This window comes from Musa acuminata, chromosome BXJ3-1 (genome assembly GCF_036884655.1).
Source record: "Musa acuminata AAA Group cultivar baxijiao chromosome BXJ3-1, Cavendish_Baxijiao_AAA, whole genome shotgun sequence".
In the NCBI taxonomy this organism is placed as follows: Eukaryota; Viridiplantae; Streptophyta; class Magnoliopsida; order Zingiberales; family Musaceae; genus Musa; species Musa acuminata.
Window position 1 is genome coordinate 25078596 of NC_088349.1, and position 25711 is coordinate 25104306.

Genomic DNA, 25711 nt, shown 5'->3' on the forward strand with positions numbered 1-25711 from the left:
TATATATATATTACTATTTATATTTTTATATACCCATGATATATCATCTGTATATTGTGCCTGATTTACATATCTGATATTACAAAGATCCTATCATTTATAATGTCCTAGTTGTTTTAATTAGCAACAACCTGTCAAATAATCTCATCTATGAAATATTCTCTTAAGTCAAGAAAGAAAGAAATAGAATATCATAGAATCACTTTTCTGATAGGAAAAAAAAAGTAAAGTTGGTAGTAAAAGTCTATGACAGTTATCATTTCTATATGAAAGCATATAAAAGCACTCATCACTATGTTTACTTCACCGCCATAGTAGCCACGAACTATGCCCAAAAGCAATTCCTACCAACAAATCTATGTGGTCACCGAACAAGTTTTGCACACCAACAGTCATTACAAGCATTACTATTTATTCGCTCATCCAGTTCCTGGTTTTCATCTTCACACTACTCTCGGAAAACATAGCTTCCACACTTGACCTTTTATGAGGTGAATGCTTACGAAAGTTCACTTACAAAAATGCAGGCAACTTGGGTATACAACCAAGGTGACCGCAGAGAGCATGTGCGATGCTACTGCTTGTCAAAGAGAATTATAGGAGGATAGAAATTGCAATGGCATGGCAAGGCGAAATCAGATATCAATCAGCACTGACCAAGAAAGGGTGTTGACAGACACCACATTCGATTGTTTGGGAGCCTGAGGCAAGAACTTGCACCTGAAACTCAAGGTAAATATCGTAGAATTCAGTCCTAACAACACATCAGCAAAATTCCAGTTTGGAAAATAGATGAAGAGATAAGGAGAAAGCTTATCATGTTGCAGAAAAATAAAAGTTCTGATATTATAGACCTGAAGGTGGACTGTGCAGATGGGACATGCTACTTCCCTCGTTGGCTTCCAAGACTCATCAGAATTTGAACCTATGAAATAGGTACTACCATAAATTAGTCAATAGTAGTACATGTTATATCAGAAAACATAGTATAATGTTCTACAATATAGCAGTAAAGTACCCGACTTACGATTCTTGTTCAATTCCTCCTGTTGCAAAAATCAAGACCAAAACCTTAATTATTCATCATAATATCTGGGTTAAAGAAGTTAGATGCACGAACTAATAAAGCTGGCTAACTGGATCATTTTCCAACAGTGAGAAAAATATGCCCTCCATATAAAGTACCACAGCGAGACATCTGTCTAAACATGATGGTCTATAGCAATAAAAAAGACTGCACCTGAAGCCTTCGCGCAAGATCTTCAGGTCTTTGCAGACCGGCAGGTTTGCTGACAGCTTCTTTTGCATTGCTTAACCTTTGAGAAACTTCTACCTATTCAACGTGAGAGACTCCCATGTAACATCAAGCAAATCACTTCTCAAGTCGTGTTTTTTAGTTAATGCTCAGAATATCTAACATTCATACTAACAACCATGCAATTTTAAGTTTCAGTACTTAAATTAGCAGATCAAGCATGTTAGGGCTGTTTTATTTCCACAGTTTCTACACTATATGTGAAGAAAAACGAAATTTTCCAGCTTTATACAAAATTAAATTTCACATGACCATGAGATTTACATAGTTCACAAAAGTTAATTCAGTAATTTTCACTATCCCAGGAAATTAGTTCAGCAACCACAAAGTACATAATCTGGCCCCATTGACAACACCTTTCTCTAGTGAAAGTTAATCAAAATTGGTGACCACATGTCAGCATTTGGTGACAAGTCAACACTAAGTTAACACATGCAAAGCAACTTGCCAATTCTAATGCTTACATGTAATAATGAACACAGAGGGCCTGAACACAAGACAAGACAGTGAATTTCTCGAGGACAAACTAGTTCAAATTTTTTGTAGAACATCCATGAACAAGGAAAAGAATGTTCAAGTAAGACAATTCAAGCTATAATGTAAGTGTACCACCACTGGCTAATAATAGCCATAATGTAAGAACTAGTTCAGATCTTTTGTAAAACATCCATGAACAAAGAATAGAATATTGATCAACTAAGACAATTTACGTCATAATGTAAGCGAGACTACCGCTGGCTGATAACAGTGTTTTATCAACCTAAGGTGCAAAATCTAGCTAATGGACTTGCAGCAAATCCTCTGGATGGAAATTCAATAAAGATGTAAAATGAAAAGTAATTCACTCAATTGGCTAAACAAATCATATTTTCTTTAAAAAAACACTTTCTTCACCCTTATGATTAATGATAATACTAAAATATATGAGTCTATCACTACAGATTGTTTCAAGGAGGATCCTTATAAAAACACAAATCTCTTTAAAAGACAGTCAATCGTCAGTGGAGGGGTAAAATGTTTTTAGCAAACCTAGCTTCCAGAAAAGAAAAAGATCTCCTTTTAGCAACAATACATCAGATTTTATATGAGATTAGAACAACAAATAACTACTACTAGAAGAAGACCCATTATAAATATAATATCTTAAAAGACTTAAATAATGTTTACCATCATCATCTCGACTTCCAAAATATCAACAACCGAAACTTTCTCCTGAACCCAAAAGGTTATGCAGACACCTAAATTTGAACCACTATTTAATATACATTATCAGTGAAGACCAACCTGACATAGTTCAAACTTAAAACTGCATATCTCTACAAGCATCAATTTTCAGGAGTAAGAAATGACATCATCAAAAGTACAAAAACCAATTTGTGCAATGATGTTAAAAGCAAAGGATAAACCAGTCAATATACCATGCATCTATCACAAACTCAGACTTGCTGAGCATTTTCTTCTGCAGTGAGAGCAATTCTACCCTTTGTGCACTTGTCGCAGAAAATATCGCTACAATTCCTGCAATGATGCTGAAAGTAAAGAATGGAATTGTCATGCTATATCACAAGGAAAATTGTGATATCAAACAACGTTGAAAAGAAAACTGATTAGATGAAAATCATCACCCTGCGATTGAAAGCTCCAAAATCTGATCCACATGATGTGCATTTGCTAACAGCTTCATCCGGAACCTAAATGTATGGCAATACAGGTATGCTTCAACTACTGCAGATCATAAGAATCGTAATAGCAATTCTGAATCAAGGGAAATACAACAATAACTCAAAAATTAAGATACCCAGCTGGCCAGCCAATAATACAGATAGTCTCATTCAGTATACATTGCAAGCCAGATTTACTAATAGCTTCTTTGACCAAAACAACCCGCATATATGAATACATAAACAAAATACATCACAAAAAAAAGGGACACTTCAGCCTCTCATATGCAGCAAACAATATAAAATCAACAAAGGGCAATAGAGCCAGCACCAGCTCCAGAAACAAATAAGGTTTTAAGCAAGGTCCGCAATACCGTACCGTACCGGAGTTTCGACCTGGGCTTGGTATCGGTACGGTACGATATACCGAGCGGTACACCCAGGTGTACCGCTCGGTATATTTAGGCGTGCCGAGCACTGTAGTACTGTTACAGTGCTATAGTGTTACTACAGTGTTGCTACAGTGTCGGACCGGTAACAGACGGTCCGCGTACCGGAAGCCTGTCGGACCGGTACATACCGCCCGTATCGGGCGGTACGGTCCGGTACTGCAGACCATGATTTTAAGTCACAAAAACAAATGAAAGTATCTCTAGAATAATCATTTTTTCACACCAACAAATATCAAGTTGAAAAAATTCTTTAATAACCAAAGAAAAAGCATCTAAACTTACCCAGTGATCTTTCTCCCCATTTGCAGGTTTAATCAAGTTCATCCAGTCCACCAAACTTTTTTTCCTTTCAGCTGATTGATCAGATACCTTGCTAGCATCAGCAGCTTCTTCGCCTCTGGTTAGGCTACCATTTCCACCCATCTCCTTAAGCTACAATTTTTTGTCACATTAATTAATTTGTAAACAAAAAACATATTTGCACAAATGACATTGAAATACATAAAAAGATACTATGGAAACATGTAAAGATTACAGCCAAAAAAAGAAACAAAATAGCTACAAAGTTTGAGTGACATATTGAGAGAAAATTTATTTACAGTTACAGACACTATAATGATCTATAGTGTCAGAAGAAGTCCAAATATCTAATTAATGCCTATAGTAGGAATTTGACCAGTAATTCAAGGAGTTCAAGAAAGTTATCTACATTCAAAAGAGAAGCTACTCATCTAACAAAATAAGGATTAATGGTTTGCCATGAAGAACTTATCTTTCTGCTGTTTCTTCTTGAGCTTGACATGTTTTGCACAATACTACGATCAGGCAAGGTCAGATAAGTTTGGGCCGTGCAGATCCTCTAGTAACATGATCAACCTGAAATAAGAGGATGATTCTATGTGTTTTGTGAGATCAAAGAACAATAATTGGTAAATCTGAAAGTACGGTATGATTTATGATTTTAGAGTATCTGGTCGAAAAATAGATAGTGATGTTGGGTCTTGAAAATTCAAATTATCGCAAATCTGCCAATATACTGAACAATAAGATTTCTACTTTTCCTCTCAGATACATACGGTTTACCCTTAGGCCAAATGTCTCATGTCTCGTGAACAAATGATTAGTCCCAGCTGATAATATCATAGTTTTCTTCCAGACAATCTTGTCTCACATCTAATCTCAATGATGACCTAGGTTTATTACGAAACAGTTAAGATCATGCATATGAGTTCTCAAATGTTTTTCAAGCTGCCTCTTGGCGGGCTTCCACAACCCTCCACCTTTTTCATTCGGGCTTGGGCCCGACATCGACGGTGTTAAAAACATTTGTACGGATATTCTCCATACAAGAGAGAGAATAAAAACTAAATCTTTCTTTTAAATAAGATAAAACCTGAAAAACCTAGTAGGAATTTAAAAATGACAATTGTAGAAATGGAAATAAGTATGTCCTTGTATGACAATACCATTTTTTGTGCACCTTTTGTTCAATTTTCTAATCCATATATGAACTAGTTAGCACAGATGATCATAATAGAAAATGATTTGATGATATTCTTCATAAGGGAAGGCCTTCGAAGATCAAGAGATAACTTCATTAACAAGCGTATTAAAAGAAAATAAATGGAAAGTAAGAAATTACCAAGAGATTGGAAGAGAATCTTTTAGATAAAAATTTATATGAAAGTAAATAATTAAATTGCTCAAACCATCAACGACTTGACTTACAGAGCTATACTATAATATCAAAAAACAAATGTTCAAAATTTCTCAAACTATCAGAAATTGAGTTATCTGTCATCATGTTTGCTGTTGTGGTCAAATGCAACTTCTATTTCAGCAAACCCTAAGAGTTCTACAATAATATATACAATATTTGTAAACATATTGTATATATTTATCAATCATTAAACATAAAGCATATTTATCAATCATGGTTTCATTGAACATAAGGTATTTTCAACCAAAATCATTTTGTTATTTGTTATAGTCATGCATTTTTCTTTTTAGGTGAATCTATCTTTTCATGCTTAGTTTTCCATACAAAAGCCATGCATCATCATTAAGCATGATATTAAACTTCTTAATATTTTCATTAAGACATCAAGTATGATTTCAATCAAAATCGAAAATCATCAAGATACACATTTTTCTTTTTAAGAAAAACATACATATGATCATTAGATTTAAATCTAACTTTTTATTTCATTAACATAAAACATGTAATTTTCATTATTATTTTCAAAATTACGAGCATGATCATATTCTTGCATTTTCAATTTTTTAAACATACAATTTTTAAGAAAAATAATTATTCAAAAGATCTTCATTGAGTCTGAAGGTTCTGATTTGTGATTATTTCGGTCTGCAGGATTTTTCTTGCTGATTAGTTGTTGCATTGTAGCAGACTAGTAACAATCTTCATGAGATTGTTAGAGAAGCTTGCTAAGTTTCATACAAATACTCACCAACTAATGACATGGCTACTGTTTCAGTATTTTGAATTATGCTGTTGCAGTCATGTATCACGAGTTTCAGCATCCACGTGCTGTAGTTTGAATCTGCTACTTGTGAGTATAAAACTAACCTTTGAATTGGCATTTCTTCATGCCACCTTCCCTGTTTATTTAAGAAGAATAAGCTATTAGCAGCTATTGTGATTATTGATTTTAATTCCTAATATCATATATGTAAAATGTCTAAATTGACATGATAATTCCAGTTGAAACATTTAAGTGATTGTTTTTTTGAGTCATTTAATTGACATGCTTATTTTGGCCCAGTTGTGTGGTTTTGACCATTCTAGTTAGTTTGGCTTAAAGATTTTCAACCTAACAAAGCTAATCTCATATCTGAAATCAAAAGTGGCATCAGGTCCAGTATTTCCTGTTTGATTGAGCTAAAATTGGAGCATTAGTAAACTCTATAGTTCTTCCTATCTGTCATGTCCATCCTTGTCTAGCTTTATTGATTAGGAATTTTGCTACATAGTTTACTTAATGCTAACCAGATTCAGTTTTTCTTTTATATCAAATTTTGTGTTGTTCATGAGTTGATATGCAACATGATGTGTACTTCTTTTTGTCAACTTGGTAATCATATCAGTGCAGGCCCCATTTGTTTTCAGTTTTGTAAAATAGATTTGCCTAACATCTTTTGATTACAATCACCGTGATGATTAAGTATCACAAATCAAGCATTTGTTAACTGTTTTAGATTTGTGATGCTTTAGATTTTCCTAACATCGTAGATAATTTCACCTGCAACAACTTTCTTATAGACTGCAAATTTGTGATGCTTTAGTCATATGTTGAGGCTTATCTTTCTTTTCTTTTGTGATCAAGGCACATTCTTTTTTTTGTTCATTCAGGGACAAAGAGACCCGGAGCATTGATACTTTACTTATTAGAATTTGAGAATCGGGTTTGAGTATCATTTTTTGTTGAAGCTATTATATTAGCCCTTTGCTAGAGAATATCTCTAATGGTTTCTCAAATTTGATTATTGAAAAGTCTAGTTTTTTACTTGCTCTTCTGACTTGCCTTTTAACATTCTGTAACCTTGCTTGTGAATTATTGACAATTACTATATAAGAATTGTGACTTCTGTCAGTCTTTCTGTTAAGAAAGAAAAAAGAGACATTATCTCACTCTTGAATTGCATCCTAGATATTCTTTTATCACAGATCATTCATGAATAATATTTTTAGACACATTTCAATTTCTTTAGCCTTTGGTTTTTCTCTTTTATTTGTGTGTTTTTCACTTTGCACTTTTCTGGCAAAATATATTTCAAACTGATATTTAGATCATTTTGTCATCATTTTAAAACTAAAGAATTTTCATATTAAGAATATAGGTTTGTCTAGAGGAAGCCTACCTTGTTGGAGTTGAATGTAAAGACACTGAATATATAATTCATTTGCTGTTGATGAATCACTTGAAGAATTTGCACAATTAGCTCATGCTGTTACACTTATCGAAAGTATGTTTCTATTTCCCCAATTGAACATGATTGAGCAAATAGTTCTATGGTTGCTCTAAGTGTGCATTTCTAGAGGTCTAGAATCTAGGGGTATATTATTGCTTTGGCTGTCATTGAATGATGAAATTCAGAAAATATATCTTTCTATCATTAGTAAACTCTATAGTTCTTCCTATGTATCATGTCCATCCTTGTCTAGCTTTATTGAATAGGAATTTTGCTACATAGTTTTATTTGATGCTAACCAGATTCAGTTTTTCTTTCATATCAAATTTGTGTTGTTCATGAGTTGGATATGCAATGTGATGTATATCTTTATGTCAACTTAGTAATCATATCAGTGCAGGCCTCATTTGTTTTCAGTTTTGTACAATAGATTTGCCTAACATCTTTTGATTATAATCACCATGATGATTAAGTTAGCAAATTGCTTCATGGTTCATGCTATGCAGAGAATTTCACCTGCAACAACTTTCTTATAGACTGCCATTTGTGATGCTTTACTCATATGTTGAGGTTTATCATTCTTTTATTTTATGATCAAGGCACATTCTTTATTTGTTCATTCAGGGACAAAGATACCCAGAGTAAAGATGCTTCACTTATAGAATTTGAGAATCAGGTTTGAGTATCTTTTTTTGTTGAAGCTATTATATTACCTTGACTAGAGAATATCTCTAGTGGTTTCTCAAATTTGATTATTGAAATGTCATTAATTCTATGGTTACTCTACAGTTCTTTCTATCAATATTATTGCCTTGGATGGGAGATCCGATGGTAGTATTGTTGATTATGACATTAGAAAAGATGATCGGGCCATCTGTGACTATAGAGGGCATCGACTTGAAGTTTGTAGTCTTAAATGGTCCGAGTTGTTTGGGCGGTATCTGGCAAGCGGAGGGAAGGACAAACTTGTGCACATATGGGACACCCGTATGGCTGTTGCAAATCACCATCCGCGCCAACATCAATTGCTTCACAAGATCAGCAACCACACTTCCACTGTGAGGGCCCTTGATTGGTGCCCTACCAGGAGCAATCTGCTCGCTTCTAGTGGATGGCGCAATGATCATTGCATTAAGTTTTGGAATGCTGTTAATGGTGTTTGCTTGAACTCGATTGATACCGGCTTTGAAGTTTGTGCGTTGTTGTGAGACAAGAACAATTCTGAATTGCTGACCTCCCATGGGTTTTCAAACAATCAACTCACCCTATGGAATTACACATCCATGATGAGAAAAGCTGAGCTTTTTGGTCATTCATCTCGTGTTCTTTACTTGGCTAGGAGCCCATTGGGAGGTGTAGTAGCTTCTCCAACAGAAGATGAGGCACTCAAGTTCTGGAATGTCTTTGAGACTCCCAAACCACCAAAACCTGAAGCAAACACTATGCCCTTTGCCCAATTTAGTGTCATAAGATGAAAATGCTGATGGTTGAAAAAGACTAGGAGAGTAATACGGAAAACTTCTTTAGTGCTTGACAAGAAGATCCATTGTTGATAGCATTGCATAGAGCAATTTGTGGCATCAAAGAGGCAACATATTTTAATACAAGCATCATACATTTAAGATCTTCAGATACGGGTGCAAGCGCCTAAGTTAAGTAAGAAATTTACAACCATGCTTTAATTTTTACAGCATTTTAATAGGTTTATTATACAACAAACCAATGTGGTTGCAGCTGCAAGTTTGATTTTTGTATCCAATTTTTCTTTCAGCTTTGCATATATCTTGGTATAACCTTTACCATATTGATGACACATGCAATCTATAAGCACTACATTATTGTTGCTATATTTTATGTGTTCTAGTTTTAATATTTTTATCTATGTTACATTCTTGTTGTATGTTTTTAGGTGATTTGTTAATTCTTCCTTCTTTAAATTTGAGAATCTTATGTTGACTTCTCAAGTACTAGATGAAAATGTTGATGGTTGAAAAAGATTATGAGAATAATACAAAAGACTTCTCTAGTGCTTGAGAAGAAAATCCATTGCTGGTAGCATTGCATAGAGAAGTTTGTGGCATCAAAGAGGCAACATATTTTCAAGCATTATATATTTGTGATCTTTAGATATGAGTGCAAGTGCCTAAGATGAAAAATTTAGAACCATGCTTTAATTTTTACAGCATTTTAGGTCTATTTACAACGAGTCTATGTGGATGCAACTGCAAGTCTGATTTTTGTATCCAATTTTTCTTTCAACTTTCCACATATATTTGCTATAACCTTTGCCATATTGATGATACATGCAATCTATAACCACTACATCATTGTTGCTATATTTTATATATCATAGTTTTAATATTTTTAATCATGTTACATTCTACTATTATAGTTCTGTCTTTTTATATAAATTATTTTTTTTCCTTCTTTAAATTTGAGAATCTTTATATTGATCTTATTCTTTGTTTGTTTATGCTAATTATGCATAATTAGACCAACGAGATAGTTGTTTATATATTTTTTTTCTTTCTGTTGAGTTGAGATTTCTTATTATTTTAATGTAACCTCCAGAATTTCAGACTTCTCTTGCTGTTGAAAAAACTTGTTATAAAGTATATAATTTTAAATCTTAAATGGTTTCAATATGTTACTATATAGTGAATAACCTCCAAGTAAGATACAAGTTCAAGAGTGAAATCCAAGCTTAAAATATTTTAATTTTAATAGGATGTGTCATAATTTCTGTAGAATGCAGTCATCAGACCTTTAAGAACTGCAAACCAAATTGAATATTTAATAGTAAAAATATATCAAACAAATAATATAATGAGTTTGTTAAAGATGAGGCATTATTATTCTGTTTATTACGTTTTTTTTCTATGATATAAATAGAGGTTCATGGCTTCCATTAATAGACTGTCTTCTGTTGATCTCAAGATTGAGCCTGACAAATGAAGTCAAATAGGATATTACGCAAGTTCTAAATTTGGAAATTAGCTTACTATACCAACAGTTAACAAATGCTTGATTATAGTGATAGTGTCGTTCTGGTCCTTCTGGATTATAGTAATAAAAAGATCTTTATTGAGTCTGAAGGTTCTAATTTGTGATTATTTCGGTCTGCAGGATTTTTCTTACTGATTAGCTGTTGCATTGTAGCAGACTAGTAGCAATCTTCATGAGATTGTTAGAGAAGCTTGCTAAGTTTCATACAAATGCTCACCAACTAATGACATGGCTATTGTTTCAGTATTTTGAATTATGTTGTTGTAGTCATCTTTCACGAGTTTCAGCATCCACGTGCTGTAGTTTGAATATGCTACTTGTGAGTATAAAACTGACATCTGAATTGGTATTTCTTCATGCCACCTTCCCTGTTTATTTAAGGAGAATAAGCTTTCAGCAGCTGTTGTGATTATTGATTTTAATTCCTAATATCATATATGTAAAAGGTTTAAATTGACATGATAATTCTAGTTGAAACATTTAAGTGATTATTTTTTTGAGTCATTTAATTGACTTGCTTATTTTGGCCCAGTTGTGTGGCTTTGACCATTCTAGTTAGTTTGGCTTGAGGATTTTCAACCTAACAAAGCTAATCTCATATCTGAAATCAAAAGTGACATCAGGTCCAGTATTTCCGTTTGATTGAGCTCAAATTGGAGCATTAGTAAACATTATAGTTCTTCCTATCTATCATGTCCATCCTTGTCTAGCTTTATTGATTAGGAATTTTGCTACATAGTTTACTTAATGCTAATTAGATTCAGTTTTTCTTTCATATCAAATTTTATGTTGTTCATGAGTTGATATGCAACATGATGTGTACTTCTTTTTGTCAACTTGGTAATCATATCAGTGCAGGCCTCATTTGTTTTCAGTTTTGTACAATAGATTTGCCTAACATCTTTTGATTACAATCACCGTGATGATTAAGTATCACAAATCAAGCATTTGTTAACTGTTTTAGATTTGTGATGCTTTAGATTTTCCTAACATCGCAGATAATTTAACCTGCAACAACTTTCTTATAGACTGCCATTTGTGATGCTTTAGTCATATGTTGAGGTTTATCTTTCTTTTATTTTATGATCAAGGCACATTCTTTATTTGTTCATTCAGGGACAAAGAGACCCGGAACATTGATGCTTCACTTATTAGAATTTGAGAATCAGGTTTTAGTATCATTTTTTGTTGAAGCTATTATATTAGCCTTTTACTAGAGAATACCTCTAGTGGTTTCTCAAATTTGATTATTGAAAAGTCTAGTTTATTACTTGCTCTTCTGGCTTGCCTCTTAACATTTGTAACCTTGCTTGTGAATTATTTACTATTACTATACAGGAATTGTGACTTCTGTCAGTCTTTCTATTAAGAAAGAAAAAAGAGACATTATCTCACTCTTGAATTGCATCCTAGATATTCTTTTATCATAGATCATTCATGAATAATATTTTTAGACACATTTCAATTTCTTTAGTCTTTGGTTTTTCTCTTTTATTTGTGTGTTTTTCACTTTGCACTTTTCCAGCAAAATATATTTCAAACTGATATTTAGATCATTTTGTCATCATTTTAAAACTAAAGAATTTTCATATTAAGAATATAGGTTTGTCTAGAGGAAGCCTACCTTGTTGGAGTTGAATGTAAAGGCACTGAATATATAATTCATTTTCTGTTGATGAATCACTTAAAGAATTTGCACAATTAGCTCATGCTGTTACACTTATCGAAAGTATGTTTCTATTTCCCCCATTGAACATGATGTAGCGAATAGTTCTATGGTTGCTCTAAGTGTGCATTTCTAGAGGTCTAGAATCTAGGGGTATATTATTGCTTTGGCTGTCCTTGAATGATGAAATTCAGAAAATATATCTTTCTATAATTAGTAAACTCTACAGTTTTTCCTATGTATCATGTCCATCCTTGTCTAGCTTTATTGAATAGGAATTTTGCTACATAGTTTTATTTGAATCTAACCAGATTCAATTTTTCTTTCATATCAAATTTATGTTGTTCATGAGTTGATATGCAATGTGATGTACATCTTTATGTCAACTTAGTAATCATATCAGTGCAGGCCTCATTTGTTTTCAGTTTTGTACAATAGATTTGCCTAACATCTTTTGATTATAATCACCATGATGATTAAGTTAGCAAATTGCTTCATGGTTCATGCTACGCAGATAATTTCACCTACAGCAACCTTCTTATAGACTGCCATTTGTGATGCTTTACTCATATGTTGAGGATTATATTTCTTTTATTTTATGATCAAGGCACATTCTTTATTTGTTCATTCAGGGACAAAGATACTCAGAGCAAAGATGCTTCACTTATAGAATTTGAGAATCAGGTTTGAGTATCTTTTTTTGTTGAAGCTATTATATTACCTTGACTAGAGAATATCTCTAGTGGTTTCTCAAATTTGATTATTGAAAAGTCATTAGTATTTTACTTGCTTTTCTGGCTTGCCTCTTAACATTATGTAACCTTTCTTACGAATTATTGACAATTACTATACAGGAATTATGATTTCTGTTAGTGTTTTTGTTAAGAAAGAAAAAAGAGACATTATCTCACTCTTGAATTGCATCCTAGATATTCTTTTATCATAGATCATTCATGAATAATATATTTAGACATATTTCAATTCCTTTAGCCTTTGTTTTTTCTCTTTTATTTGCGTCTTTTTCAATTTGCACTTTTCTGGCAAAATATATTACAAACTGATATGTAGCTCATTTTTTCATCATTTTAAAAATAAAGAATTATCATATTAAGAATATAGGTTTGTCAAGAGGAAGCCTACCTTGTTGGAGTTGAATGTAAAGGCACTGAATTATCAACATCACCATTTGCTGTTGATGAATCACTTGAAGAATTTGCACAATTAGCTCATGATGTTACACTTGCCAAAAGTATGTTTTTATTTCCCCCATTGATCATGATGCAGCAAATAGTTCTATGGTTGCTCTAAGTGTGCATTTCTAGAGGTCTAGAATCTAGGAGTATATTATTGCTTTGGCTGTGTCATTGAATGATGAAATTCATAAAATATATCTTTCTAAGGCATCTTTCTGACTTGAACTCCATTCTTTAATCTTACATAGGAAATATTTGATTGATGTCGCTTATCTAGTCCTACATGACATGTCATATTTAGTAATTTGTGCATCTCTTTATATATGTCTCCTTCAAGATTCATAAAAGTCATCCAGTGTTGTCAACAACACTAACAGGTGAAGACATCATGGATAGCTATTGTCATCCATTGAGATGTTGTATGATTGGTTATATTTATTGGGGTTGTATAATGTTGAGTTTTTCAATGGTTGTGGTTTAAATTCAAATAGTCACAATCGTAGTTGCTTTCTATCTGGCTGAATAAGCTTTGGTGTTGGCGGGTTCTTTGGTTACGTTAATGTCTCTTGAAGCTAGGGAATTGGGTTAGAGAAATTAAAAAAAAAAAAATCAGAGAATCTCAAAAAGTCTGAAATTATGAAAGCAAATATAATTTTCAAATTTTTTTTGTGGCCTTAAATAGAAATATTAAATGCAAAGCTACCTTTTTTGTGATCTTGGAGTTCTCTCTTGGTGGTTGTTATTCGTCATATTCTTGAGAAGGATTAGTGACCATATGACACTCCTATAATATGGGTTATTTGTTTTCTCCTTTTCAAAATTTCTATGGAATAGTACAACCAAAATTTAATGATCTATAAATTCTTCTCAATCTTAGATTTTTTCTAATTGAGTGTGTTTGTTCTGGCGAAATTAGGGAGTAACTTATTGACCAGATAACACTCTTATAATTTGGGTCGTTCCATTCTCCTTTCCAAAATTGCTGTGGAATAGTATAACCAAAATTTAATGATCTATAAACTCTCCTTGACCTTGGGTTTTTCCCAATTGAGTGTGTTTGTTCTGAGTAACTTATAAATGGTTTTATTCTCTTCATTTCTTGGGTAACCACAATTGCGATATGTAGAATGAATTTTCTTCGTTGTCAGGTCTTATGCTGTCTAGTTTGAGCTTTCTAGAGTTGTAATCAAGATTCTAGTTATGCTAACTGATCCAAAATTTTGTTTAGGCTTGCTTATTGAAATCAAAGGCTTCATATTGGCTCTAGAAAGGGTGATGAAGCCAAGTGTGCAATCCAAACCCTTGATAGTGAATGTGTAATTTTATCAGGAAGAAGTTCTTATGCATTTATGATATAATTATTATGTAGTCATTAAAGCTCTCTAATGTTGTATTTTATATTGCTTACTATGCTTTAACTAAAATGACTTTACTCACAACAATATGAACTAAAATGACATTACTAGGGGTGAGGAAGGGAGAAGGAGGAAAGAGGAAGAAAAATAGAGGCAGAAGGAGGCTATGGTGGAAGAGGAGGAAAAGAAGATAAGAACACTTGGCGGTGGTTGCACAAAGAGCAAAACAGGCTTGTGAGAAGACACGAACCTCAGAAGGAGAACCAGTTAAAAGTAATTTTAAAAGAAAAAATGGTTTGATTCGGGTCTTCGAAAAGGGAAAACAGGCCTAGCATTTTTTTTACAAAAAAGGTAAAAAACCATACCATACAGCCTGAAATGAGGTAGTCCACGTCTTAAATTGTGCCCGGACAGTCATTATCAATCAAACTGACTAAAATTGAAATCAATGAAAATTGTGTTGTGTCTCAGTTTCTGATGTAATTCATTACTTTCTGAGTTACTTTCTGCCATTTGGTAAAAATTGGGAAAGATAAGTTAATTTCTGCCATTTAAATGTATTTTATAAATATAATGAAATCTTCTAGCTCACCATTTTAGAGAAAGAGTAATGCATAGTTGGTAGAAAATTTCTGCCAAGATTTCTTTCAAGTCGAGTATATCTCAATTAAGACATATTTTTATGATGTTTGATGATATCTATCATTTGTTGTCTATATCTAATTATCTTACACTTTCATTCAGATTTGTCGATGATATTTCTTTAATGTCGAAAACGATAGAAAACTTCACAAGCAAGATAGTTTTAGTATCTGAATAGTGTAAGTTACAAAAACTCCAATGCATTATATTCAAATAGTATCCTTGTCTTTTAATTATCTTTTGCATGGATTTAAATATTGTGCTTCTGCTGCAGTACCTTCGACTATGGATTGGTTTCAGACCATACGGTCCGACGCTAGTTTGTTTTGTTTTTTCTATTATCTTTTCAGGTGATATCAGGTGTGACCCAATATATTAGTACCATGCTGGTCTCATAGAATATTAAAACTGATATTAGAGAGAGATTGTAGACCTTGTTGTGTATATTTATTTTATTTCAGGAGTAATTCTAATGCATCTTTAATTTGAATTAACCTTATTTCTGGTAACGTATGGAATGTTACTTCTAGATGATTGTGTAACTTAGAGAAGGCACTTGGTGGGGACGTTAGGATGTATGATGGAACTACTCTCATTGTCAGTATCTTCAACCAAAAATGTGCAAAATTCATGAAATAGCCTTACAAGCAAGTGCCCACTAGGCTTTTTTCAATTTTAGCTATTTTAGATTTCATGGGAGCCAATGTCATATCATTAAACATGCATTTGTTATTCATTTTTAGTTTTTGACTTCCCTGCATTCGATAATCCAGAAGGACCAGAACGACACTATCATTATAATCAAGCATTTGTTAACTGTTGGTATAATAAGCTAATTTCCACAATTTAGAACTTGAGTAATATCCTATTTGACTCCATTTGTCAGGCTCAATCTTGAGACCAGCAGAAGACAATCTATTAATGGAAGTCATGAGCCTCTGTTTATATCACAGAAAAAAAACGTAATAAACATAATCATAATGCCTCATCTTTAACAAAGTCATAAAATTATTTGTTTGATATCTCTTTACTATTAAATATTCAATTTGGTTTGCAGTTCTTATAGATCTGATGACTGCATTCTACAGAAATTATGACACATCCTATTAAAATTGAAATATTTTAAGCTTGGATTTCACTCTTGAGCTTATATCTTACTTGGAGGTTATTCACTATATAATAACATATTGAAACCCATTTAAGATTCAAAATTATACACTTTATAACCAGTTTTTTCAACAGCAAGAAAAGTCTGAAATTCTGGAGGCTACATTAAAATCATAAGAAACCTCAACTCAGCAGAAACAAAAAAAATATATAAACAGCTACCTCGTTGGTCTAATTATACATAATTAGCATAAACAAACAAAGAATAACATCAACATGAAGATTCTCAAATTTAAAGAAGAAAAAAAAATAATTTACATAAAAAGACAGAACTATAATAGTAGAATGTAACATGGTTAAAAATATTAAAACTAGGACACATAAAATATAGCAATAATGATGTAGTGATTATAGATTGCATATCGATATGGCAAATGTTATAGCAAATATATGTGCAAAGCTAAAAGAAAAATTGGATACAAAAATCAAACTTGCAATTGCATCCACATAGACTCGTTGTAAATAGACCTAAAATACTGTAAAAATTAAAGCATGGTTCTAAATTTTTCATCTTAGGCACTTGCACTCATATCTAAAGATCACAAATATATAATGCGTGTATGAAAATATGTTGCCTCTTTGATGCCACAAACTTCTCTAAACAATGCTACCAACAATGGATTTTCTTCTCAAGCACTAGAGAAGCCTTCTGTATTATTCTCATAATCTTTTCCAACCATCAGCATTTTCATCTAGTACTTGAGAAGTCAACATGAAGATTCTCAAATTTAAAGAAGGAAGATTTAACAAATCACCTAAAAACATACAACAAGAATGCAACATGGATAAAAATATTAAAACTAGAATACATAAAATATAGCAACAATAATGTAGTGCTTATAGATTGCATGTGTCATCAATATGGTAAAGGTTATACCCAAGATATATGCAAAGCTGAAAGAAAAATTTGATACAAAAATCAAACTTGCAACTGCAACCACATTGGTTTGTTGTATAATAAACCTATTAAAATGCTGTAAAAATTAAAGCATGGTTGTAAATTTCTTACTTAACTTATGTGCTTGCACTCGTATCCGAAGATCTTAAATGTATGATGCTTGTATGAAAATATGTTGCCTCTTTGATACCACAAACTGCTCTATGCAACGCTATCAACAATGGATCTTCTTGTCAAGCACTAAAGAAGTTTTCCATATTACTCTCGTAGTCTTTTCCAACCATCAGCATTTTCATCTTATGACACTAAATTGGGCAAAGGGCATAGTGTTTGCTTCAGGTTTTGGTGGTTTGGGAATCTCAAAGGCATTCCAGAACTTAAGTGTCTCATCTTCTGCTGCAGAAGCTACTACACCTCCCAATGGGCTCCCAGCCAAGTAAAGAGCACGAGATGAATGACCAAAAAGCTCAACTTTTCTCCTCATGGATGTGTAATTCCACAGGGTGAGTTGATTGTTTGGAAACCCATGGGAGGTCAGCAATTCAGATTTGTTCTTGTCCCACAACAACGCACAAACTTCAGAGCCGATATCAATCGAGTTCAAGCAAACATCATTAATAGCATTCCAAAACTTAATGCAATGATCATTGCATCCTCCACCAGAAGCCAGCAAATTGCTCCTGGTAGGGCACCAATCAAGGGCCCTCACAGTGGAAGTGTGGTTGCTGATCTTGTGAAGCAATTGATGTTGGCGCGGATGGTGATTTGTAACAGCCATGCAGGTGTCCCATATGTGCACAAGTTTGTCCTTCCCTTCGCTTGCCAGATACCGCCCAAACAACTCGGACCATTTAAGACTACAAACTTCTAGTCGATGCCCTCTGTAGTCACAGATGGCCCGATCATCTTTTCTAATGTCATAATCAACAATACTACTATCGGATCTCCTAGCCGTCAAGATTGCATTACTTCTCCACGCAAGTGAACAAACAAAGGAGTGGCTGTCACCTTGGATCCCAACCAACACACGTCTTGTTGCTGCATCAACCAGATCTAAATCTGAATTGCCTAATGCCACAGCTAGAACTTTGCCGTCTGGGGACCAGCTGATGCTAGTGACAGGGCTGTTGTCTTCTAGGGCTCGTGAAAACTCCGTACTAGACTTATTCGCAGCATTCCGTAGGCACACTTTGTCATTGAGGCCAATCGCCAACACGTTATTGCTTCCCCAGTCGAGTAGATTCAACCTATCATCATCTAAGATATCATAAGCAGCCAAAACCCTATCTGCATCTTTTGGGATTCGCCTCTGTTGCTTCTTGTGCGGTCGATTGTCCTCGTCAAATTGGGACACCTTGTCGGCCGGTGATTCGGGTGCACTCTTGAATGCGAAGATGCGAAATCTGTTCTTAAAAATACATTGAACAAGAAGTTTTTGGTACGCCACACTCGATGGGGATTCTATCGAACCATCACGCTGAGGTCTGGAAGGCATGGTTAGAGCACAGCGTGCGAAGTCCATGTCCATCGCCGATCGGAACGTGATGAAGCGGTCGTACTCCACACGCCTGGAACGAGAAGAAGCCATCTTGCGAATCGAAACCAGAACGAGAAACGCCGAGGTGACGAGAGACGAACAAGAAAACCAGAAAGATCGAACTTCCCAAAAGAAACTTGAAAACCCAGACGATCGATAACGAATTGATCAAAGAGAACCCCGAGAACAACAAATTTTCTGATTTTTGGTCACCGAAATTGTCAATTATATCAATCAAAACGAAGCCAAATCATCAAAATTCAACAATATCTTGAACCCTAAAAAATTTCGCGAGCGAAGCGAAACGAAACCTCAAGCAAAGGTAAAGGAATGAGATCACCACGACAAGAATCTAAATTCTCCCCTAAATCGGAGGAGAGGACGCTCACTCCCCTAACGAAGAATTGATCAAAGAGAACCCCGAGAACAACAAATTTTCTGATTTTTTGTCACCGAAATTGTCAATTATATCAATCAAAACGAAGCCAAATCATCAAAATTCAACAATATCTTGAACCCTAAAAAATTTCGAGAGCGAAGCGAAACGAAACCTCAAGCAAAGGTAAAGGAATGAGATCACCACGACAAGAATCTAAATTCTCCCCTAAATCGGAGGAGAGGACGCTCACTCCCAGCCGACGATCGCTCGAAGCTTTGTCCTTTCGTCGGAGAGCAGTTCCGACCTTCGCAGAAAGAGGAGATCGCCAAGAGAGCAAAAGGAGAGCCGAGAGGAGAGCGCGCGAGAGAGAAGACAGAGGTTATGAGGTGCGAAACAGGGTGGTCTCGGCTTATATAGACGCCACCGACCCAGCCTTGTGTTATATCGTGAAATCATGCCGTTATATTCAACCGACCAATGAGTACTGACGTTGAAACGTCCCGCTAAGTTTTACTAATAAGGTAACGGCATTGAAATCGCACCGTTATATACACTTAATCACCGTCAAATTTCTGTTGCGTTACAATTTCCTCTGGAATTCTGCCGTCGAAGAGGTAGCAACAATTGCTTGTAATTGACCATTTCACTTCAACGATAAAATACGTTAGAGAACAGACTCAGACGGAAGTAGAGATGAAAGCAGATCAGATCATATATGAGAAATAAGATTTACTTGTCTATGTAAAGAAAATCCTAATTTTGTAGTTGTTGATATTATCATTTTTAAGTAATACTTATAAACCAATAAAATTATCATTAGTATTATATGTTATGATCATCAACTCACGATATGATAATTCATATATGACAAATAAGATTCTAACAATAATATTAAACTTAGTAATTTTTTTCGACATAAGAATAATTTTGATTCCAACACATTATACATCTGACGGTATCATGAGCTTGTGCCATCTTAAGATACTATACAAATTTTTGTTATCATCAATAGACGAGATCAAAACTCAATATCATGGTAAGACAATATCATTTACCTTGCTCCGATAAAAATAACTTCCGTTGATATGTTTTAAAAATAATTATTATAGAAAAAGATAAATACCATCAAATATTGTGTGATCAATATGGTAATAGAATAAGTATGCTCTTGTCCTTGACTTTTATTACATAGTTTAGATGATTTAATTGTGAAATGAACCAAACTAGTTTATCCGAACCAAATATGCCTCACATGGTATCTCCTCCTTCCTCCACTACTTTCTCTCCTATATTGATATCACTGGTCTTTTCGCCTCCCATCACGCTTTATCTTTTTTTCCTCATCGTTAATATCTTCTTAATTTTTGGATATATTCGTTTTCTTTATATACTATTTTATTATTCTCTTTGTCTTTAGCCATACGTGATCTCTCCCTTTCTTTCATTACTACCCCTCATCGCCCTATATGCCTTCCATATTCACCCATGTCACTTCACCTAAAAAATATGCTAGATTAAACTTAAAAAATCTTAAAATTAGTAAATTTTGAAAAAATATTGACTCACCTTTCAAATGTTGTATCTCATATTTGGTAAAAGTCTAGAGTATAATGGACTTCATTTTTGTTGATACATTAATAAATGAAGCTGGTTGCATTTATTTTCGTTAACAATATCAAAATATCCCAAATTATACTGCAAAAATCTCTAATATTACCAAAAATTAGAAAAAAAATATTGATTCATTACTAAGATACTATCACCCATTTTTGGTGAAAGTTTGAGATGAAATGAATATATTCCAATGGTTAAATTGATTAATGTATGTGGTTAAATTTGTTCATAAAATTAATCCAAAAACATGTCAAATTGGATTTAAAAATTGATAAATCTTAAACAATATTAAATCCTATGTATTTATTATTGAGTTGTTTGTCCATTTTTGGTGAAAGTTTGAGGTCCAATCAATAAGTATTCTAAGTATTCTGAAGTTAAAATGATAGACTTTAAAATTTTGGCATAAGCATTCTGAAGTTAAAATATATATTTTCATATTTAATTTGAAAATAATTTTACTGCCAACCAATGTAAAATATTTGATCTATTAATATGTAATGAAATACAAGGAGTGCTACAACTTAATGAGATGTGAAAATACACTATATTTTTCTTTTTGATAGGTTAGATGCCATTTATGGAAATTCCTCATATTTTTATTTTTAAATATAATTAAAATTAGTATTAAAAGGTAATGATAATATTGAAAATACATTATGCTAAAAAATATCAAGAATGGTAATAACTGATATTAACAAAATTATTTACAACAATTGGATAGTATATTAAGAAAGGTGATTGCTTGGGAAAATACCTACGTTATAGGTTTTTCCTGATTAGTCACCCCACTCTAAAAGGTGGTATACAAAACAATCTCTTAAAATATTGTCATCCCTCTTTCTCGCTATTATGTTGGATCGGTCTGAAGGCACCCTATTGATTAATCCGACCCCATTGATTACTATTAGAATAGCTATCAAATAGACTTCTCTTCATTGAAATTGAATCCAATTGACTTTTCTTTCTCTCATGCTCTTTAGGTCTCTTAGTACTCTAATGCTCACCTCAGCCATAAATTAAACCCCTTTGTCAACTTTTCTACTTCCTTTCAAACCTTCGCTATCTTGCTTTGTATTAGAACTCCATTATTTGCTCTCCAACATCCTCTAGAACAAGTGTTGTCGTAACACTTATTCCAATGCTACAACTTCTTGTTAGAAATGAGTCGGCACTAAGAGGGGGGGTGAATTACTGCAACGGTAAAAATTACGTCGGTTCGAAATCTCTCATTCGATTAACGTCGATTTCGGAAAGATACTTAAAATTGAAAACGTACGGAAGAGCGTAATGGATGTAAAGCAAGTAAGTTTGTAGTAAAGGTAAAGAGTACAAATAAAAATGCAAACCGAGTTTATAGCGGTTCGGTCATCGTGATCTACATCCACTCTACCGATTCCTCTTCCGTCGAGGCCATTGGTAACCGCTATCGGTCTTCCTTCAATATCCGAAGGCCAACCACCTTTTATATCTCTTTCTCCTTTTACCTGGTTTAGGAGATAATCCTTACACCCCCACTTACTCCTCTCTCAAACTATTCTAATACTTAGATTTTTCAAAGGAGTTCACACAAGATTAAAACAGCATTTTTTTTATTTTTAACTCTCAATTCTTGTGTAGGTTAACTAGGGGAGAGGGGTATTTATAGGCCTCAAGTTGATTCAAACTTGAAGCCTAAAAATATCTTATCCCTAGTTTTCCGGGTCTTGGCGGTACCACCGCCTGTTCTGGGCGGTACCACCACCTGGGAGACTGTGTCTGGGTAGTACCACCGCCTGACACTACCACTGGGCAGTACCATCGCCTGACATAATTTCGGAGATTGTGCTACGATAGTGCCACCTGTTGGGTCACTGTTTGAGCCTTTCATTGGGCCCAACATAGTCCATACATGGGCCCAACTGGCCACTAATTGGGTTGGCCCAATTTCAATCTCAATTATGTGCTAACTATGAAATTTAAGACATGTACTAAGCTAAATAAGTTCGTAAGTCTAGGTTTCTTTCGGTGAACTTCCGACGATCTCTCGGCAATGTTCCACTGGACTCCCGACAAGCTCCTAGACTTCACGACGATCTTCTTTGCGAGTTCCGATGAGCTTCTTTGGCAAGCTGCTAGACTTCTCGGTCAATTCCGACAGAACTTTCGACAAACTCTCGAACTCCCAACGAAATCGCATTCTTGACTCCAGGACTTCATTTGGCTTTATGTCTTGCTATCGTAGTTAATCCTGCACACATAAAACCTACTTCGATCTAGAAAATTATTACAAAGCAAATCAAATGTTGTCCGGCATGTCATTGGTTTATCGGTGCTTCGTTCAAATCTTCGGCGCATCATCCTCTCTTGCGGCCTATTGCCCAATCGGCCTATTGACCTCCGCAACTCCAATTTACTCGGTGCAATTTCCGCTCTTCTTGGCTCGATGCTCGAACTCATGGCCCGAAGCCTTCTGCCGATACGTCGATCGATACACTCTCGGATTTCTTCCGGCGGACTCCCAGCAAGCTCCTAGACTTCACAATTTGATCTTGGCGAGTTCCAATGAGCTTCTTCGGCAAGCTACGATTTTTCTAGGCGAGCTCCGCGAACTTCCAACGAACCTTCTAGCGAGCTTCCGAAAAACCCTTCGGCAAGCTCCTTACTCATTCTTGGCTAGTTCCGGCAGCATTCCCGATGAACCTTCAGACTTTCGTCGAACTCTCGAACTCGCAACAAATCCTTCGCGCTTAACTCCGACACTTTGTGTTTCGCTTTAGGATCAAGAGCACTAAGAGGGGGGGGGGTGTGAATTAGTGCAGCGGAAAACTTTCGACGATTAAAACTGCGTTTGTACGATAAGAGCGATTTCGGTAGAAAAGCCAATTCGTAAATAACTTTAACTTGTGATCAAGCAAGATGTAGTTAAAGCAAGTCTACGAAGGCCGTTTGCAGTTGTGATGGAAATTAGAATGTAAGCGTAAACTAAAATATGATGTTCGTACGATAAAACTGATTTACGTCTAAACGCCGATTCGAAAAATACTGAACTTTGAAACACGATCGTAAATGCACAGAAGGCAGTAAGCTATTAAGGAGGTTTGCAGTAAAGATAAAATATTCAAAGTAAATGCAAACCGAGATTTAGAGTGGTTCGGTCAATCTTGACCTACATCCACTTCTGGCTTCCTTGACCGATGAGGTCACCGACGTCCACTAGAGGCCTTCCTTCAATAGGCGAAGGCCAACCACCCTATTATAGTTTCACTCCTTTTGACGGGCTTAGCAGACAACCCTTACAGAATTTTCTTTCCTCTCTTGACAGATCAAAACTTGGAAGAAAAGAGGAAGGAGAACTTTTAACTCATACAACACTTTTGAGCTCTAAAAAAAACACAGAGTAAGATCAGGATTTCGGTGGTTTCTGGTTACTCAGTCATTGCTGAAAGGGTGGGGTATTTATAGGCCCCAACCCAGTTTGAATTCCGAGCTCAAAACTATTAATTTCCGGAATTCCTAGGTCTGGCGGTTGCACTGCCTGATTGAGGCGGTTGCACCGCCTAGCAGAGCTCGAAGACTGAGCCTCTAGGCGGTGCCACCTCCTGTTAGGGGCGGTTGCACCTCCTGCCAGAGCTCGGAGACCGAACTCAAGTAGTTACACCTCTGTCAAAGGTGGTTAAACTGCCTAGCCAGAGCTCGGAGACTGAGCTCTAGGCGGTGGCACCGCCGACCCAGGCGGTGCCACCTCTGGCCAAGAAATCTGGGTCCGAATGGGCTAATCCATTCGGCCTAATTTGGGTCTATCAAGGGCCCAATTGCCCCATGATTAAGTTAATGGGATCACCTCCCATTTCTAACTTAATCATCGTGCTAACTACGAATTTCTTAAGACATTTACTACAGCTTGCTTCCGGTGCGTCAATCGCTTCTTCCGGCGAGCTTCCGGCGAACATCTGACGGATCTCCTGCGATGCTCCGACGGACTCCCGGCAAACTCCTGGACTTGCGACGATCCACTTGGCGAGTTCCGACGAGCTTCTTTGGCAAGCTCCTGGACTTCTCGGATTTGTTCCCGCAGAACCTCCGACGACCGTCTGGACTTCCGTCGAACTCTCGAACTCCCAACGTGATCATAGTCTTGACTCCGGCTCAACTCCTGCTGCATGTCTTACTTTCATCGTAGTTAATCCTGCACACTTATCTCAACATATGGATTAGATAACAAATGACAATTGACTTCATCATCAAAATCTAAGATACAACAATCTCCCCCTTTTTGATGATGACAATCAATTGATAACGGAGGACCTTAACTCCCCCTATCTATATGCCATAATTGAGATAAGTCATTCTTGAATTCAAAGCCTTTGAATTCAAGAGACATATTGATAAGTTAAAATCATTTAACCTTATCAATATTCCCATCATGATTCTCATCATGATGTATCTCTCTGAAAATGATGTATGATGTCAAGGCTCAACATCCATTTTCAAATTTCAAATGTGAATGATGGTAATGATAACAATTCATCATATGGTAAGATATCAACATGTAAAATTTTAAATTAAGATTTTGATATCTTAACATGATGCACACATTTCAAGTATTTTAGCAATCATAACATTTCATCACATGGTAATATATCAACACGTAGGACTACGATGCAAGTTCTTGATATCTTAGCATGATGCAAACATGGCATATTGCTAATATGGCAATCATAGTTATCATTATAATTCATATATTTTTTATGATGCAAGCATGGCATAATCATAGCATCAATTCATATATCTGCTTTTTTTTTCAACATAATATGGCATCAATTCATATATTTGCTTTTTTCAACATAATATGACATCAATTCATATATTTCTCCCCCTTTGTCATCAACAAAAAGGAGAACGATATAAACAACT

General features: G+C 34.9%; 2 protein-coding genes across 2 annotated transcripts in view; both read right to left on the minus strand.

Annotated features, from left to right (window-relative positions):
• Window positions 1-213: 213 nt before the first annotated feature.
• The window catches only part of LOC103975158 (cell division cycle 20.2, cofactor of APC complex-like), a 67998-nt gene continuing 42500 nt past the window's right edge, over window positions 214-25711 (minus strand). Inside the window, exons 7-13 of the mRNA XM_065135223.1 lie at window positions 3711-3860; window positions 2941-3006; window positions 2734-2844; window positions 1241-1333; window positions 1019-1046; window positions 855-925; window positions 214-720 (exon numbers count right to left, since the gene is read on the minus strand). Coding sequence (XP_064991295.1) covers window positions 2752-2844; window positions 2941-3006; window positions 3711-3860 — 309 coding nt within the window. The 3' untranslated portion in view covers window positions 214-720; window positions 855-925; window positions 1019-1046; window positions 1241-1333; window positions 2734-2751. The remainder of the gene's footprint in view (window positions 721-854; window positions 926-1018; window positions 1047-1240; window positions 1334-2733; window positions 2845-2940; window positions 3007-3710; window positions 3861-25711) is intronic.
• LOC135628674 (cell division cycle 20.2, cofactor of APC complex-like) lies at window positions 17239-19672 on the minus strand. Its single transcript, XM_065135486.1, has 2 exons — window positions 19452-19672; window positions 17239-18853 (listed from the first exon to the last, which is right to left on the minus strand). Exons 1-2 carry the CDS (start codon window positions 19655-19657, stop codon window positions 17578-17580), a joined length of 1482 nt encoding a protein of 493 aa, XP_064991558.1. The 5' UTR covers window positions 19658-19672; the 3' UTR covers window positions 17239-17577.

What these genes read in the sequence shown, in the direction of transcription:
- LOC135628674 (XM_065135486.1), bottom strand. Translation starts at nt 19,657, where the DNA reads ATGATTTCACGATATAACACAAGGCTGGGTCGGTGGCGTCTATATAAG. An exon ending in CGAGCGATCGTCGGCTGGGA is followed by an intron (nt 18,854 to 19,451) that starts GTGAGCGTCCTC and finishes TTCTCGTTCCAG; the next exon opens with GCGTGTGGAGTACGACCGCT.